The sequence below is a fragment of the Culex quinquefasciatus genome, chromosome 2 (assembly GCF_015732765.1).
Source record: "Culex quinquefasciatus strain JHB chromosome 2, VPISU_Cqui_1.0_pri_paternal, whole genome shotgun sequence".
Lineage (NCBI taxonomy): Eukaryota > Metazoa > Arthropoda > Insecta > Diptera > Culicidae > Culex > Culex quinquefasciatus.
The window spans coordinates 101,592,819-101,607,915 of record NC_051862.1 but is presented as its reverse complement, the minus strand read 5'-3'; the positions used below and the strand labels follow the sequence as shown (position 1 = coordinate 101,607,915).

Here is a 15,097-nt window from a genome sequence, read left to right as displayed (position 1 = left end):
AAATGTTTCAAAAACCACTGTAAACATAAAAATAATTAATAAAAAGTAATTTTGATGCACATTTTTTCATATTAATTACATAAATGGTTGACTAAACAATAGATTTGTTTACAGTTGCTGATAAAACCACGCATGTTTATTTAAAAAAAGTGTTGTTCTTGATTTATTATTATAAAATATCATTTAAAACTGCAATTATGATGCTTCAGTTAAGTACAATTTACTATAGTTTTGATTAATTATAATTTTTACGGCTTCAGCATTTTTGGTACTTTTAACATGAAACAGCTATACAGCAATTCTATTTGAAAAGAGCCTAAACCGAAAAAAAGTTCTCCGATCGGGCTCAAAATTTTTCTAAGGGTTCCTAGGCCAAAATAATTAGACCCGTATTTTTTTGTTTGGCCATTAGGGTGACCTACATCGTACTAAGGTGGTTCAAAAAATGGCAATTTTCGTCATTTTTCGCAAAAACCTCTTTTTTCGAAAAATCATATCTCCGCGCCAATTCATCCGATTTTAGCTGTCCTAGACGCAAAAGAAAGGGTATGAGTTTGGCTATTTGAGAAAAATAGTAAGAAGCTCCAAAAATCTAGCTTAACTATTGGAAAAGTCGTATGAAAACTTAAAATGGCGCTTTGACCGTGTCTGGACCAAAGAGCCTATGTCTGAAAATATTTTTATCGGATTCCTCGGAAAATTTCACATATCATATCAAAAAATTGGCGATTTCGAACCGTACGTTTACAAGATATGGTTTTTTGAAAATAAAAAACTGAGTTTTTCGACGCGCCACGCGCAAAAACAGGAAAATGACGAAATCGACAAAATATCAACTTTTTTGACTAAAACTGCGATAACTTAAAAATTTCAGCGATGACCTATACATGTCTGGGTATCAATTTTCGTAATTGAAAGACGCAATTTTTGGTACCCAGACATGTATAGGTCATCGCTGAAATTTTTAAGTAATCGCAGTTTTAGTCAAAAAAGTTGATATTTTGCCGATTTCGTCATTTTCCTGTTTTTGCGCGTGGCGCGTCGAAAAACTCAGTTTTTATTTTCAAAAAATCATATCTTGTAAATGTACGGTTCGACATTGCCAATTTTTTTGATATTTAATGTGAAATTTTCCGAGGAATCCGATAAAAATATTTTCAGACATAGGCTCTTTGGTCCAGACACGGTCAAAACGCCATTTTAAGTTTTCATACGACTTTTTCAATAGTTAAGCTAGATTTTTGGAACTACTTACTATTTTTCTCAAATAGCCAAACTCATCACCTTTCTTTTGCGTCTAGGACAGCTAAAATCGTATGAATTGGCGCGGAGATATGATTTTTCGAAAAAAGTGGTTTTGCGAAAAATGACGAAAATTGCCATTTTTCGAACCACCCTAGCACGATGTAGGTCACCCTAATGGCCAAACAAAAAAATACGGGTCTAATTATTTTGGCCTAGGAACCCTCAGAAAAATTTTGTGCCCGATCGGAGAACTTTTTTTTTGGTTTAGGCTCTTTTCAAATGGAATTGCTGTATATTTATACTCATAATTGATTTTTTATGCGTTTAGGTTGATAATAACACGCATTTATTGTATCTTTAAGAGAAACTTTTGCTTAAATACACAGTTTTCTTCTTTTTTGAAGGTTTAATTAACACCCATCAAGAGACGAATGCACACTTGTGTAAAATCTTTTTAATAAAAACAAAAAAATACAAATATTTTCTTTTTATACAATATTACATGCTTTTACTCACAAAGGTGATGTCACTGATATGAATCTTCAAGCAATTTCAATATGACACACCAAGAGGCAAATGGATATTACGAATATTTTTGGCACTTTCGTTAAAAACATGCGGTTCTGCAAAAACAAATAACAAAACTACCTTTTGTGGTTTGACTATCATGTTTATTTACAGTGCGACTATCAAACTTGTAATTTGTTGATGATTTGTTCGAATATTTGATAAAAACAATAAGTTTTCTGCAGCACCCCTTTTGGGCGCACATTTCTGATGCTACCTTTTGGCTCCTTGGATTAGCCATGGATAATTTCACAGTGTAATAAACAGGGCAGCTACCACCACGCGGCGCCACCGTTTTGAAGGAGAAAATAATACAGTTTTTTTTTTTCAGACGAGTTTCAATCCCCTGGTGATGTGCATGCTTTTGCATGCGATTTTACGCAGATTTTTTTTTACTGTGAACGGATTTTTTTTTACTGTGAACGGATTCAGAACATGAGCCGGGTCCGGTGGTTCAGTGGTTAGCGTGGTAGCCTCTAAACCCCAGTATGGCCTGGGTTCAATCCCAGACGGACCCGGTGGCATTTTTCGAGGCGAGATTTGCCTGACCACGCCTTCTATCGGATGGGGAAGTAAAACGTCGGTCCATTTGCGTAAAAGAGGTTTTGAGTGACTCACCACACATAACCTTCGGACGCCTAGAAATGAGCAGAAACTTGCAACAGAGACCACAATAGACCCGGGGGTCGTTAAAGTGGATTACTTTGCTTTTTTTGGATTCAGAACATGTTTTAGTGTTAAGTAAATGGTAGTAAATGGGGTAAATTTTGGCCGGGTCCGGTGGTTTAGTGGTTAGCGTGGTAGCCTCTGAACCCCAGTATGGCCTGGGATCAATCCCAGACGGACCCGGTGCCATTTTTCGAGACGAAATTTGCCTGACCACGCCTTCTATCGGATGGAGAAGTAAAACGTCGGTCCATTTGCGTAAAAGAGGTTTTGGGTGAGTCACCCACATAACTTTCGGACGCCTAGAAATTAGCAGAAACTTGCAAAAGAGACCACAAAAGACCCGGGGGTCGTTAAAGTGGATTGCTTTATCTATGGAATAGCTTTACTTTGGCCCACCATGCAAATTTTTAAAATTTTGAGTTTTGCACCAGTTCTTCACCAGGAAGACAATGAACTTTTTTTCTGACTATTTCTATTTTGTCACAAAACTATTGATTTTAGCGCATTTTGGAAAGTCAGCCTTCCTTAATTTTTATTCTCCTACTGCCCAATGGTGCTCTGATACACAATTTTGAAAAAGCCTTCAAATAAATCAAATAGGTTAAAATTTCAAATTTGGTGTGCACGGGCTCTTCAAAAAGAGAACCTAGAGCAAAATCTATTGTCTTTCGCTCGATTGGTACCTCCGTTTGACAGTTCTCGTGCTTCGATTGGTACTTTTTATTTAAGTTGTCCGTTCTCTAATAAGCTCTACCCAAGTAACCACAAGCACTAAATTGAAGTATTAATTCAGTACTAAATCAGCACTCGAATGTTTTGAAGTAGTAAATAAGCTTTGCGAATGCCTCAAAGTACCAAAACTTTGCATCATTACAACTGGCATTAAATCACCATTTACGACCTTGAAAATGTGCTTCAAAGCATTTGATGTTTATCAACAAAGTAACCCATCGATACGGGAAACATTTCAGCCAGACATGTCTTATTGACTTTGATCCTTCTCCCGTCATACCGTTCTAATAAGCGTGCGGGCTAAGGCGCAATTCCCTCAGTGTGCATATGTTATAATTTTGCGTGAACTGGGTTCAATTCCCGCCGATTGAAGTGTTTTTTTGTTTTTTTTTTTTTGTGGAAAACTGCAGCCTGTAATTAAGTCAAATTTTTCAAAACATATGTCCAAAGGACAAAGGACATTATCAAAAGTTCTCTGGTAAATTTAGTTACTTTTCTTACTAGCAATAAGCTGCTTTCCGGAAGTCTGATACACTTTGTGAAATTTTGCCAACCGTGGACCAAGCACTCCTCGGAAAAAACAGTTCCCGTTAGCCGTTAGCCAGTACTTGTCCCTAATAACCTCAAGCTTTCCGTAATTGATTGCACTGCACTTACTGGCTGGCCGCAATTTGCTGTGTGACTCGTAAATAATTTCCGTCCAACGAAATGACAACGGGTTTTTCTCATGAACCAGAAACTCGAAACAGCATAAAGAAAACCTTCCTTAATGTTCGATGCATCAACCACATCGATTAAAACTTTCAAAACAAACACTCATTTCAGAATACATCAGTTGGCTGGCGCGCATCCTGGAGATCGACGAGAAAAATGCAAGAATAACATCAAAGTGTCACACTCACACATGAAACGCAACAGGAGAAAGAAAAAAACAAAGGAGCCACCACGAAGTGTGGGGAGCAGCTGTTCTTTTTTTTTTCCCCAGCCTTGACGTCGATAAAGCAGTTTATTTTTGTTCGAGCTTTCGTTGAAGTACTTAAACAGCATCACTTTGCGCCACATGAAATATTTCTCAAGAGAAAAGTGCTGATTTAATGTTTTGAAGCATTATTTGCTGGTATTAAATGCCAATATAATGCTGATTTAATGCCGCTATTTAGTGCCTCGCGGTTACTTGGAGCTGCTCCACACACTTGGTGGTGGGCCTCCTTTGTTTTTTTTTCTCCTGTTGCGTGTCATGTGTGAGTGTGACACTTTGATGTTATTCTTGCATTTTTCTCGTCGATCTCAAGGATGCGCGCCAGCCAACTGATGTATTCTGAAATGAGTGTTTGTTTTGAAAGTTTTAATCGATGTGGTTGATGCATCGAACATTAAGGAAGGTTTTCTTTATGCTGTTTCGAGTTTCTGGTTCATGAGAAAAACCCGTTGTCATTTCGTTGGACGGAAATTATTTACGAGTCACACAGCAAATTGCGGCCAGCCAGTAAGTGCAGTGCAATCAATTACGGAAAGCTTGAGGTTATTAGGGACAAGTACTGGCTAACGGCTAACGGGAACTGTTTTTTCGGAGGAGTGCTTGGTCCACGGTTGGCAAAATTTCACAAAGTGTATCAGACTTCCGGAAAGCAGCTTATTGCATGTAAGAAAAGTAACTAAATTTACCAGAGAACTTTTGATATTGTCCTTTGTCCTTTGGACATATGTTTTGAAAAATTTGGCTTAATTACAGGCTGCAGTTTTCCACAAAAAAAAAAAAAAACAAAAAAACACTTCAATCGGCGGGAATTGAACCCAGTTCACGCAAAATTATAACATATGCACACTGAGGGAACTGCGCCTTAGCCCGCACGCTTATTAGAACGGTATGACGGGAGAAGGATCAAAGTCAATAAGACATGTCTGGCTGAAATGTTTCCCGTATCGATGGGTTACTTTGTTGATAAACATCAAATGCTTTGAAGCACAGTTTCAAGGTCGTAAATGGTGATTTAATGCCAGTTGTAATGATGCAAAGTTTTGGTACTTTGAGGCATTCGCAAAGCTTATTTACTACTTCAAAACATTCGAGTGCTGATTTAGTACTGAATTAATACTTCACTTGGGTAGGTTCTCTACTTCAAAACGGTCCATATGACTCGCGAACAGTTTTTGTTTAATCAAATGCTTTCGTGTCGATATTGCCAGTTTGTAAAAATAGTGTTTAACCCTCTAACGCCCATGGTTGCACCAGAGCACCACTAATGTTTCACTTCAAATCGAAATTTCTCGAAAACTAATGAATGAAATGATCTCATTCTTCCTGCACAGTGTTATTTAAGATGTTTACTGCCTCAAATTCAAATTCCATCCAATTTGGTCAATTATGTAGAAAATGGCAAGGAAACCCGTAAAAAATATCGATTTTGCTGTGGGTGGGAAGGGGTTAATTATTTTTTCCAAAAATACATCATTTTTGTTTACGTTTTTGGCTTGTAAAAAAAGCTGGTACTTTATCAATGTGGATGAAATTCGGTCAGAAGTTAATTAATATGTTCCCTAAACATGTGCAAAAAGAAACAGTTGAAAAAATAATATCAAATCTCAGAGAAATTCGATCTCAAAGTCTTAGTACTCTGGTGCTAGATGTTCCTCGTCTTGCACTGGGACGGGACGGCTGGATAGAGTCTTCTTTTTGAGTGTTTACGTTTGTATTCTTCTTCTGTTTTTTGCAAGAAAATTTATGTTCGAATACAAATATCTAGCAATCTGTGATTCAGATAGCTTGACAATCCAAATTTTCTTGATGATGTTTTTCAACTCAGTGCTCAAGCATGCGGATGACTTTTTCTTTGGTTGAAATGTTGTTTAGTTTTTCCTCGCAGATTTTTTTTTATTTGGCTGTTAAAATTTGCGGTTGGACGTGGGTGGAGAATCCTGAGTTTATGTTCCATCGTTTTACGGTGGATCCGTTCATAAGAAGCTGCCGGATACAAATCACTAGAAATGGTTGGCAAGTCAAAGATGACTCGAGGTCACGCTCGAGGTAAATGATACGATACGATCACGACGAGTCAAACAATTTTCACTCGAGTTTTCACTTCTTGAAATTTTAATGGGTTTTTTATATGAAAGATTTTTAATTTTCATTTGGATTTGAAAAATGCAATATGATTTAAATGCGTTTTCTCACTTTATTCTAAAAAAATCCTAAAAAGCCTGCAAGTCATTAAATGGGAGGGGAGAATTTTTCTTAGATCTGCTCCTGACGTTGTCCCGTTCCGCAAAGAAAGTAAATAAATCATTCCCAGTTCCCTAAAGAGGAGCACACTTGAAGAGTATCAGGGCCGGCATTTACAAAGCGAATTCAACGGCAATTTTTACTCAAGTTAACATTCGCACGCCCTAAGGTGTCAGAATCGAAAGAAATGACTGGCAAAAACTCAAATTTGTACCAATTCATTCACTTTAAAGAGCAAAAAGTTTGTTTTTCAATTTGAAAAAGTGCGAAAAAATAAAATAGGCTAAACTGAGGCCATTATTTTTGTTTGCTTTTTAAATCCAGTTCTACGATGTTGTTTCTTCACGCGCACACATTAATTTCACGGGAAGCTCAGGTTTAATATTGTTCAATCTAGATGACATTTCTATGTAACGCGCAAAAAAATAACAATAGTTTTAAATGGGCAAAAGAATCGTCAGTTCATGAAATGTATTGTTTTTTTTAAATGAAAATGCTGAAAAGACAACATTCGGTGTACGATAGAAATAAATGCCTTTCAATTGAAAATATTTTAATCAATTTATTAATGCAATTAACAATTATTTGTGAAATTGATTTAAAAAAGTTTTTTTTTGTCAATTCAAATTACAAAACTTCTCATTTTCTCCTCATAAGAAAGGACTGGTTTAGGTTGACAGAAGCGGCCATGTTGAAAGTGGTTTAGTTTGACAATAGCTTTTTTTTCTCTTTGTTTATCCCATCCCAGGTCTTGCAATTAGAAATAAAGTAACAATCGTGTAGTCATCGTATGTTTGACGAATATATTAATAAGATATTTTTTGTACTCCCATGGGCGTTAGAGATTTAAGCAATCGAATCTAGAACCCACTGAGAATTTTGGCTCGAGCTTCTACTCGATTCAGGTTCCATCTCGAGCCAGATCGTGTGAAGGGAAACGATCATCAGTTATGCTGGTCCGAGCAGGGATTGGAACCCCGATTTACCGTTTACGAGGTGGAAGCGTGGTTGCCTCTCACCCAGTCGGCGTGGGTTCGATCCCAGACGGTCCCGGTGGCATTTTTCGAGACGAGATTTGTCTGACCACGCCTTCCGTCGGAAGGGAAGTAAATGTTGGTCCCGGACTAACCTTAAAAAAGGTTAGGTCGTTAGCTCAGTCCAGGTGTAGGAGTCGTCTCCCTGGGTCCTGTCTCAGTGGAGTCGCTGGTAGGCAGTTGGACTAACAATCCAAAGGTTGCCAGTTCGAATCCCGGGGTGGATGGAAGCTAGGGTGTAAAAAGAGGTTTGCAATTGCCTCAACAATCAAGCCTTCGAACACCTAGTTTCGAGTAGGAATCTCGCAATCGAGAACGCCAAGGCAATGCTGTAGAGCGAATAATTTGATTTTTTTGATTTTGAGGTGGTAGCGTTACCATTAGGTTACGTGGCTTGGTCGTTTAATCACTTAACATTTTTACGACAGTGTCATATTTTTAAACGTATTATAGGTATTTAACGTATATAAGGTATTATACAAGTTATGGAAAAAATAACAAACAAAAAAAAGTACCCTCCAGCGACTGTTTAAAGAAGCTCCGTTCAAAGCCGTTAACTACAAAGTGATGAAAGAAACTCTTGACAGGATTAACCTAACACGAAAATTGGAATATGAAAGGTTGAAGAAACATTAAATTTGTTTATACATACAGAACAAACATGCGGCATATGCACTAACACGCCACCAACCGAATGAGGCTCTGGTTGAGGTACGGCGACTGGAACAGGCCCTGGGAGAAGAAAAAAAGAAATAACAGTTTTTTTTAGTTTATCTGATAATAAAGCAAACCTAACGGTCCCAATGGAATCGGTAATGGTGCCATTGATAGAGAAACGTCACGATCTCGTATTTTGTTTTCTTTGTCAGATTCTGGAGGACTTTTCCTTGCAATTTTCTCATCATCAATTATTTCGGGAAGGGGTGCCTACAAACAGCAAATGAAATCAAGTAGTTGACATTTGGTATATATTTCAAAATATTTAAACGTTACATCAGGTGGACGCACTGGATTTAGTGGCGCTAAATACTGCACAAGCTTTGTCGAGAGCTGATGCCACATTACGGATGCTTCACAATAACCGCATTCCTTGATTTGGATTAATAATTTTATAGTTTAATTTAAAAAAAAAATGAGTGTGAAAATAATGTTCATGTACCTTGGATGAGCAGATATGGTTTCCCAAGCCAACTTTTGCTGCTGTTACCATACATTTTAGAAGTCGGCAGATACTTTCTGAAACATTTGTATAAATTCCTGTATGTTGTTCAATCTCTTGTAATTCCATCTGTAAAAATAAATACACCAAAATTTACTATTTGCGTTTATCAAGTTTAGTTCTTCAGTCGCACTTGTTTCAATAAAATATCCAGCATCAAAATACAACATGTTAGATTATGTTCCGCATCACTGGAAAACTCTGTATGTCTCGAAATGGGAGCTTCATCGTCTGATATAGCAGACGTGTTAGCGGAATCATCCTCAACAACTGGAGCTGCAAGAAAATTGTTATTTCAGATATTAGAACTAACCACTGCATTTGAAGCTTGAATATACAGCAATTCCCCACGAAAACAGCATGATTCAAAATAAAAGTTCTCCGATCGGGCTCAATTTTTTTCTGGGGGTTCCTGGCCGAAATTATTAGACCCGTATTTTTTTTGTTTGGCCATTGGGGTGACCTACGCCGTGTTAGGGTGGTCCGAAAAATGGCAATTTTCGTCGATTTTCGCAAAACCCACTTTTTCAAAATCAAAATCATATCTCCGCGTCATTGCATCCGATTTTAGCTGTCTTAGGCGCAAAAGAAAGGTGATTAGTTTGGCTATTTGGGAAAAATAGTAAGAAGTTTCAAAAATCTAGCTTAACATTTGAAAAGGTCGTATGCAAACTTAAAATGCTGTTTTGAAGGTCTCGGGACCGAAGAGCCTATGTCTGAAAATATTTTTACCTAATTCCTAGGAAAATTTTACATAATATATCTAAAAGTGGTGAAGTTATGTTTCCAATACTCTTACCAAGGCGTACGATACCACCTGGAGAAGACTGGTCTTAAACCAACTGCGTGACTGCAACATAGAAGGGCTGATGTTGAAATTCTTGGACCGAATGCTGGAAAATCGCTCATTTAGAGTTTTTGTGAACGGCCAGCTGTCGCGAAGCAAGATCATGGAAACAGGCCTCTGCCAAGGATCAGTAATCAGTATTGAGCGTCACCTTGTTCTTGGTGGCTATCAACACCTTGGTAGCACGGATGCCGCCCAGCATAACAACACTCTTGTACGCAGATGATGTTGTACTGCTGGCAGAACTCAACGGGATTTAAAATTTCTGCGGAGAAAAGCGCTACGGTCATCTTTAGAAGCTACGGAACGCGGAAACCACCGAGCAGAGCAGCACTGGGAAAATGAATGGGACTCTGATCCCAACCAAAAAGCAGCACCGATGTTTGGGCGTTATCCTGGATCAACATTTACTGTTCAAGACACACAGGGAGGAAGTGAAAGCGGCTTGCCGACAACGAGTCCAGCTAATCCGTTGTGTAGCATCTAGGTCATGGGGTGGAGATAGAAAGACTCTAATCAAGCTGTACAGAGCCAGAGTGTTGGAGAAAATTCTGTACGCAGCACCTATAACAACTGCCGTCAGTGACAACGTCCTGAAGATCCTCGAGCCAACACACAACACAGGCTTGAGAGCTTTCTGTGGTGCGTTCCGTACTAGCTCTGTAGATAGTCTCCAAGCTGAAACAGAGTGTTCTTTGAACAGCGGACAGCGATCTACGCCGCCAGAAAAGCAGCCATATCAGCACAGAGCATAACCCAGCCAACAGAAGACGACTCACAATCAGCAGGAAGCAGCACCGAGAGCAGCTACGATAGCAACAGTTCAGGAGAGGAGTGGAATTCGACTAGGCATCGAGGTCCGCACCGTGGAGTGGAAACTGCTGAAACAAGAGGAAAGGCGATACTTGAAGAGCTGGAACTACCGTTACCCGAGCTGAAGATATTCACATTACTGTAACATCTGGTTCGCCGAGACCTTCCTCAGTATAGGGACTCTACAAAAACACCTCAAGGTCGGCACGCTTATCCACACTAGACTAATCGGACACAGGAAAACACTTGAGCTACCAAACGAAACACCACTTTAATTAACTTTTGTGCACACTTTTATTTTCCCACTTCCTCCTACTAACTTCCTTCCCCTTTCCTATCCTCAACTTTCCCACTTTCTTATCATCTATCTGACCTGTTCCTTCCGGGTTCTTGGGGCCCCAGTAGCTCGACGATCACCCAGCTTCTCCTCCTTCCAGCAATCTCCTCCGGATGACGATTACGCGACCTCCGGTCGCTTACAAAGATCCTGACCTGTTCCTTCCGGGTTCTTGGGGCCCCAGTAGCTCGACGATCACCCAGCATCTCCTCCTTCCAGAAATCTCCTCCAAATGATGATTACGCGACCTCCGGTCGCTTACAAGGATCACGGTTCCCGATCCTGGAACTCGGTAGCGGTTGATGCACGTGGCTTCTGGTGGACCCGTCCGAACGTCCTGTGCTCCATCCAATATGGTGACGGATTGGGTCTTCGGCCGGTGTTGAGGTTGGCCGGAACATTGCCCGTAATCGAGCACCAAGGACGTGGACACATCGGGGTTGTTGGGTTCCACGGAAGCGTCCGAAACGTCCGGCTTCGACGGCACTCCGTCGACCAGGGATGACACTAAGGGTCAAACATTGAGGGGTCCTTTTCACAGGACACATAAGTACTGGGTCACACTTGGTTTTACGGCGGCAATTACCTACTGTTCGACAGACTTCTAGGCCGGTCTGTCTGGTTACGGGTCCTTCGGGCAAATAGACCGATTCCCGGTTCTTGACTTCGCAAGTCATCTACGGTATTGCCGTCAACCAGACTTCTGTCAATCCTTGCTACCAATCGGCTACCAAACTGTTATCAACGTCGGTTTCCTTTGTAGACTCCTTCTTGTGGGGTAGCAATCGTGGGGGTATGGAACTGGCTGCGTACTGCTAGGGTGTCTTGGCTTTTGTTTGCCCTAGCCAGTGGGAGTAGAGAAGCTCCGCCCAATAACTCAAGTATATTCCTGCATGCTATTTAACGCGATACAAACAGAGTCACAGTAAAGAGTGGGGCAGGAACTGCCATCGGTTACATTACCATCGTGTCCCCCCTGGGAACGCAGACGGATCCGGATAGACAAATCATTACTCGAAACTGAACGAGCCGGAGCATAACTTCAACACTACTGAAGGAGATCTTCGTGTCCCGAAGAAACACGGAATATCGCTTGTGTAAAACAATATTCACCGATGGATCAAAGAAAGATGGCAGGGTCGGTTACGCGATGGTTAGGGGGGACTTGGTTGTTCGAAGAATAATCAGTGATCTGAGCAGTATCTTTGCTGCGGAGTGTGGTGCGATCACTGAAGCGCTCAGGTGGATAATTGGTCAGAATCGCGTGGGACCTACCTCATCTGTACAGATTCCTTGAGTTCCATCACGGCTTTGGGGAAACGAAAAACCAAATGCAGATGGAAGGACGAGATCAACATCCTACACAATCAGGCAGAATGTAATGGCACGGAGATAATCTACATGTGGGTGAAGTCATGTAGGAATAGCAGGCAATGAGAAGGCAGATGAAGAAGCAAAGCAGTTATTGAACGACAGAAACATCTGGGACAGAAGCGTAGAATTCAAGGAGTTCAGGACGGTGATCAAGAAGAGGGCTGTTTGGCGCTGGAATGCGGAATGGAGCGGAAAAGTGGGCAACAAACTACGAGAGGTGAAGAACTCGGTACTACCCTATCGAGATGTATTTGTTGGATCGAGAAAGGAAGACGTCATTCGGACAACACTCAGGATCCCTGTTTGAAAAATGTCGCACGTCGTACGAGTTGTCGCACGATTTTGATTTCACCGTTTCGATATCGATTGGTCGAAAGGACGACAAACGTGCGACAAACACTCGACATGCTCGACATTGTTTTTTCCATCGATTTACCTTCAATTCGACGTCTATTATCGCAAACAGTTTGACAGTTCTCTTCAGTTGATCTTGTTCGGACTTGATTGCAACCGAGTCGAACCGAGTTGTTGGTTTTAGGCTTTGGGAATACTTTGGACAGTTTAAAGGTAAGTTGTGTTCTAGGCTGAATTACTTTTTCTGCCGGAATGTTCCGGCCGGAGTGGGCGACCGACCGAATCAAAGTGTCTTGTATTCCAGATTTCGGTCTTCGTAGCGGTATAGGAGGAAGAGGAGGAGGAGGGCGTGCCATTCCAGAAGACTGAGGAAGCGATTGGTGAGTCATGTTTTAGAAACGATGGAGGAGGTGTTCTGGAAGTGCGATTGGACGATCAAAATTAAAAATAGGATGAATGGAACATCACAAATTCTTAACTTTTCAATTCAATAATTTCAAACAGAAAAATAAAAAAATCTAAAATACAAAAGCTTAAAAAAAACTTCAACGCTGATTTGATTTGATAATTGTAAAATTAAATTAGAAACTTTGTCTTCCTTATTTAAAATTCTAGCATTCCAGAAATTAAGAATGCAAGAATTTGAAAATTCTAAATTTATTTAATTTCTTGATTTTGTGCAAATTGTAATAATTTTAAAATTTTTGAATTTATTAATTCTTAAAATTCTCAAAGTCTTCAAATATTTAAAAAAAATAAAATTCTAAAATATGAAATATTGAAATTGACAAAAAATTAAATACTAATTCTCTAATTCTTAAATACTAAAATTCTTCAATTCATAAATACTAAAAATCTAACATTATAAAGTTCTTAAATTTCCAAAACGTTTATCGCACGAATTTGAAAATTCTAAAAATTATCAGTTATGTAATTCCAAAATTGTAAATTCTAAAAATGCTTAAATTCAAATTATTCATATTTTTAAATAAAAAAATACAAATTCTAAAAATTATAAAAATTTTAAAAATGAAAAAAAAAAACAAAGTACAAAAATTATACAAAATATTTTTTTTAAGTTTTAAAAATGTAAAAGTTTTGAATTTCTTTTAAAAACTTTAAACTTTTAAAAATTCTTTAAAAAAAATCTAAAAATTCTTAAATTTTAAATTGGAAAAAATCTACAATCTATCATTTTTGAAAATTTTCAAGGATTTTACAAAGTATAAATAAAAAAAAATGGTCTAAGTTATACTTAGTTATAGTCAGGAGTTATAAAAATATCACGAATTGAATTAAATATTTTGGTATTGAGGTACTCTAAAATAAAAAAAAAATTTAAAATTTTAGAATTTTGGAATTGGAGAATATTAGAATTTTAGAATTTTAGAATTTTAGAATTTTAGAATTTTAGAATTTTAGAATTTTAGAATTTTAGAATTTTAGAATTTTAGAATTTTAGAATTTTAGAATTTTAGAATTTTAGAATTTTAGAATTTTAGAATTTTAGAATTTTAGAATTTTAGAATTTTAAATTTTAGAATTTTAGAATTTTAGAATTTTAGAATTTTAAATTTTAGAATTTTAGAATTTTAGAATTTTAGAATTTTAGAATTTTAGAATTTTAAATTTTAGAATTTTAGAATTTTAAATTTTAGAAATTTTAAATTTTAGAATTTTAGAATTTTTAGAATTTAGAAATTTTAGAATTTTAGAATTTTAAATTTTAAATTTTAGAATTTTAGAATTTTAAATTTTAAATTTAGAAATTTTAGAATTTTAAATTTTAGAGATTTTTAAATTTTAAATTTTAAATTTTAGAATTTTAGAATTTTAAATTTTAGAATTTTAGAATTTTAAATTTTTAAATTTTAGAATTTTAGAATTTTAGAATTTTAAATTTTAGAATTTTAAATTTTAAATTTTAAATTTTAAATTTAAAGAATTTTAAATTTTAAATTTTAGAGATTTTAAATTTTAAATTTTAGAATTTTAGAATTTTAAATTTTAAATTTTAGAATTTTAAATTTTAAATTTTAGAATTTTAAATTTTAGAATTTTAGAATTTTAGAATTTTAGAATTTTAGAATTTTAAATTTTAGAATTTTAAATTTTAGAATTTTAGAATTTTAGAATTTTAGAATTTTAGAATTTTAAATTTTAGAATTTTAGAATTTTAAATTTTAGAATTTTAGAATTTTAGAATTTTAGAATTTTAAATTTTAGAATTTTAAATTTTAAATTTTAAATTTTAAATTTTAAATTTTAGAATTTTAAATTTTTAGAATTTTAAATTTTAGAATTTTAGAATTTTAAATTTTAGAATTTTAGAATTTTAGAATTTTAAATTTTAGAATTTTTTAGAATTTTAGAATTTTAGAATTTTAGAGATTTTAGAATTTTAGAATTTTAAATTTTAGAATTTTTAGAATTTTAAATTTTAGAATTTTCTTTAAATTTTAAATTTTAAATTTTAAATTTTAGAATTTTAAATTTTAGAATTTTAGAATTTTAAATTTTAGAATTTTAGAATTGCAAAATTTTAGAATTTTAGAATTTTAAAATTTTAGAATTTTAGAAATTTCAGAATTTTTAAATTTTAGAATTTTAGAATTGAAAATTTTAGAATTTTAGAATTTTTAGAATTTTTGAATTTTAGAATTTTAGAATTTTAAAATTTTAATTA

At 36.3% G+C, this 15,097-nt stretch overlaps 1 protein-coding gene across 15 annotated transcripts in view; it reads right to left on the bottom strand.

Moving 5' to 3' along the window:
* Positions 1 to 15,097, bottom strand: part of LOC6045498 (protein unc-79 homolog) — a 279,959-nt gene that overhangs the window by 190,214 nt on the left and 74,648 nt on the right. For 9 of the 15 annotated variants that reach the window (XM_038254246.1, XM_038254242.1, XM_038254241.1 and 6 more), the window contains 5 exons: positions 8,820 to 8,962; positions 8,627 to 8,755; positions 8,461 to 8,556; positions 8,259 to 8,394; positions 8,120 to 8,199 (listed from right to left, as the gene is read on the bottom strand). In XM_038254246.1, coding sequence (XP_038110174.1) covers positions 8,120 to 8,199; positions 8,259 to 8,394; positions 8,461 to 8,556; positions 8,627 to 8,755; positions 8,820 to 8,962 — 584 coding nt within the window. Of the gene's footprint in view, positions 1 to 7,982; positions 8,062 to 8,119; positions 8,200 to 8,258; positions 8,395 to 8,460; positions 8,557 to 8,626; positions 8,756 to 8,819; positions 8,963 to 15,097 lie in introns of those variants that run through there. The other 6 variants (XM_038254247.1, XM_038254250.1, XM_038254248.1 and 3 more) reach the window with 6 other exon arrangements.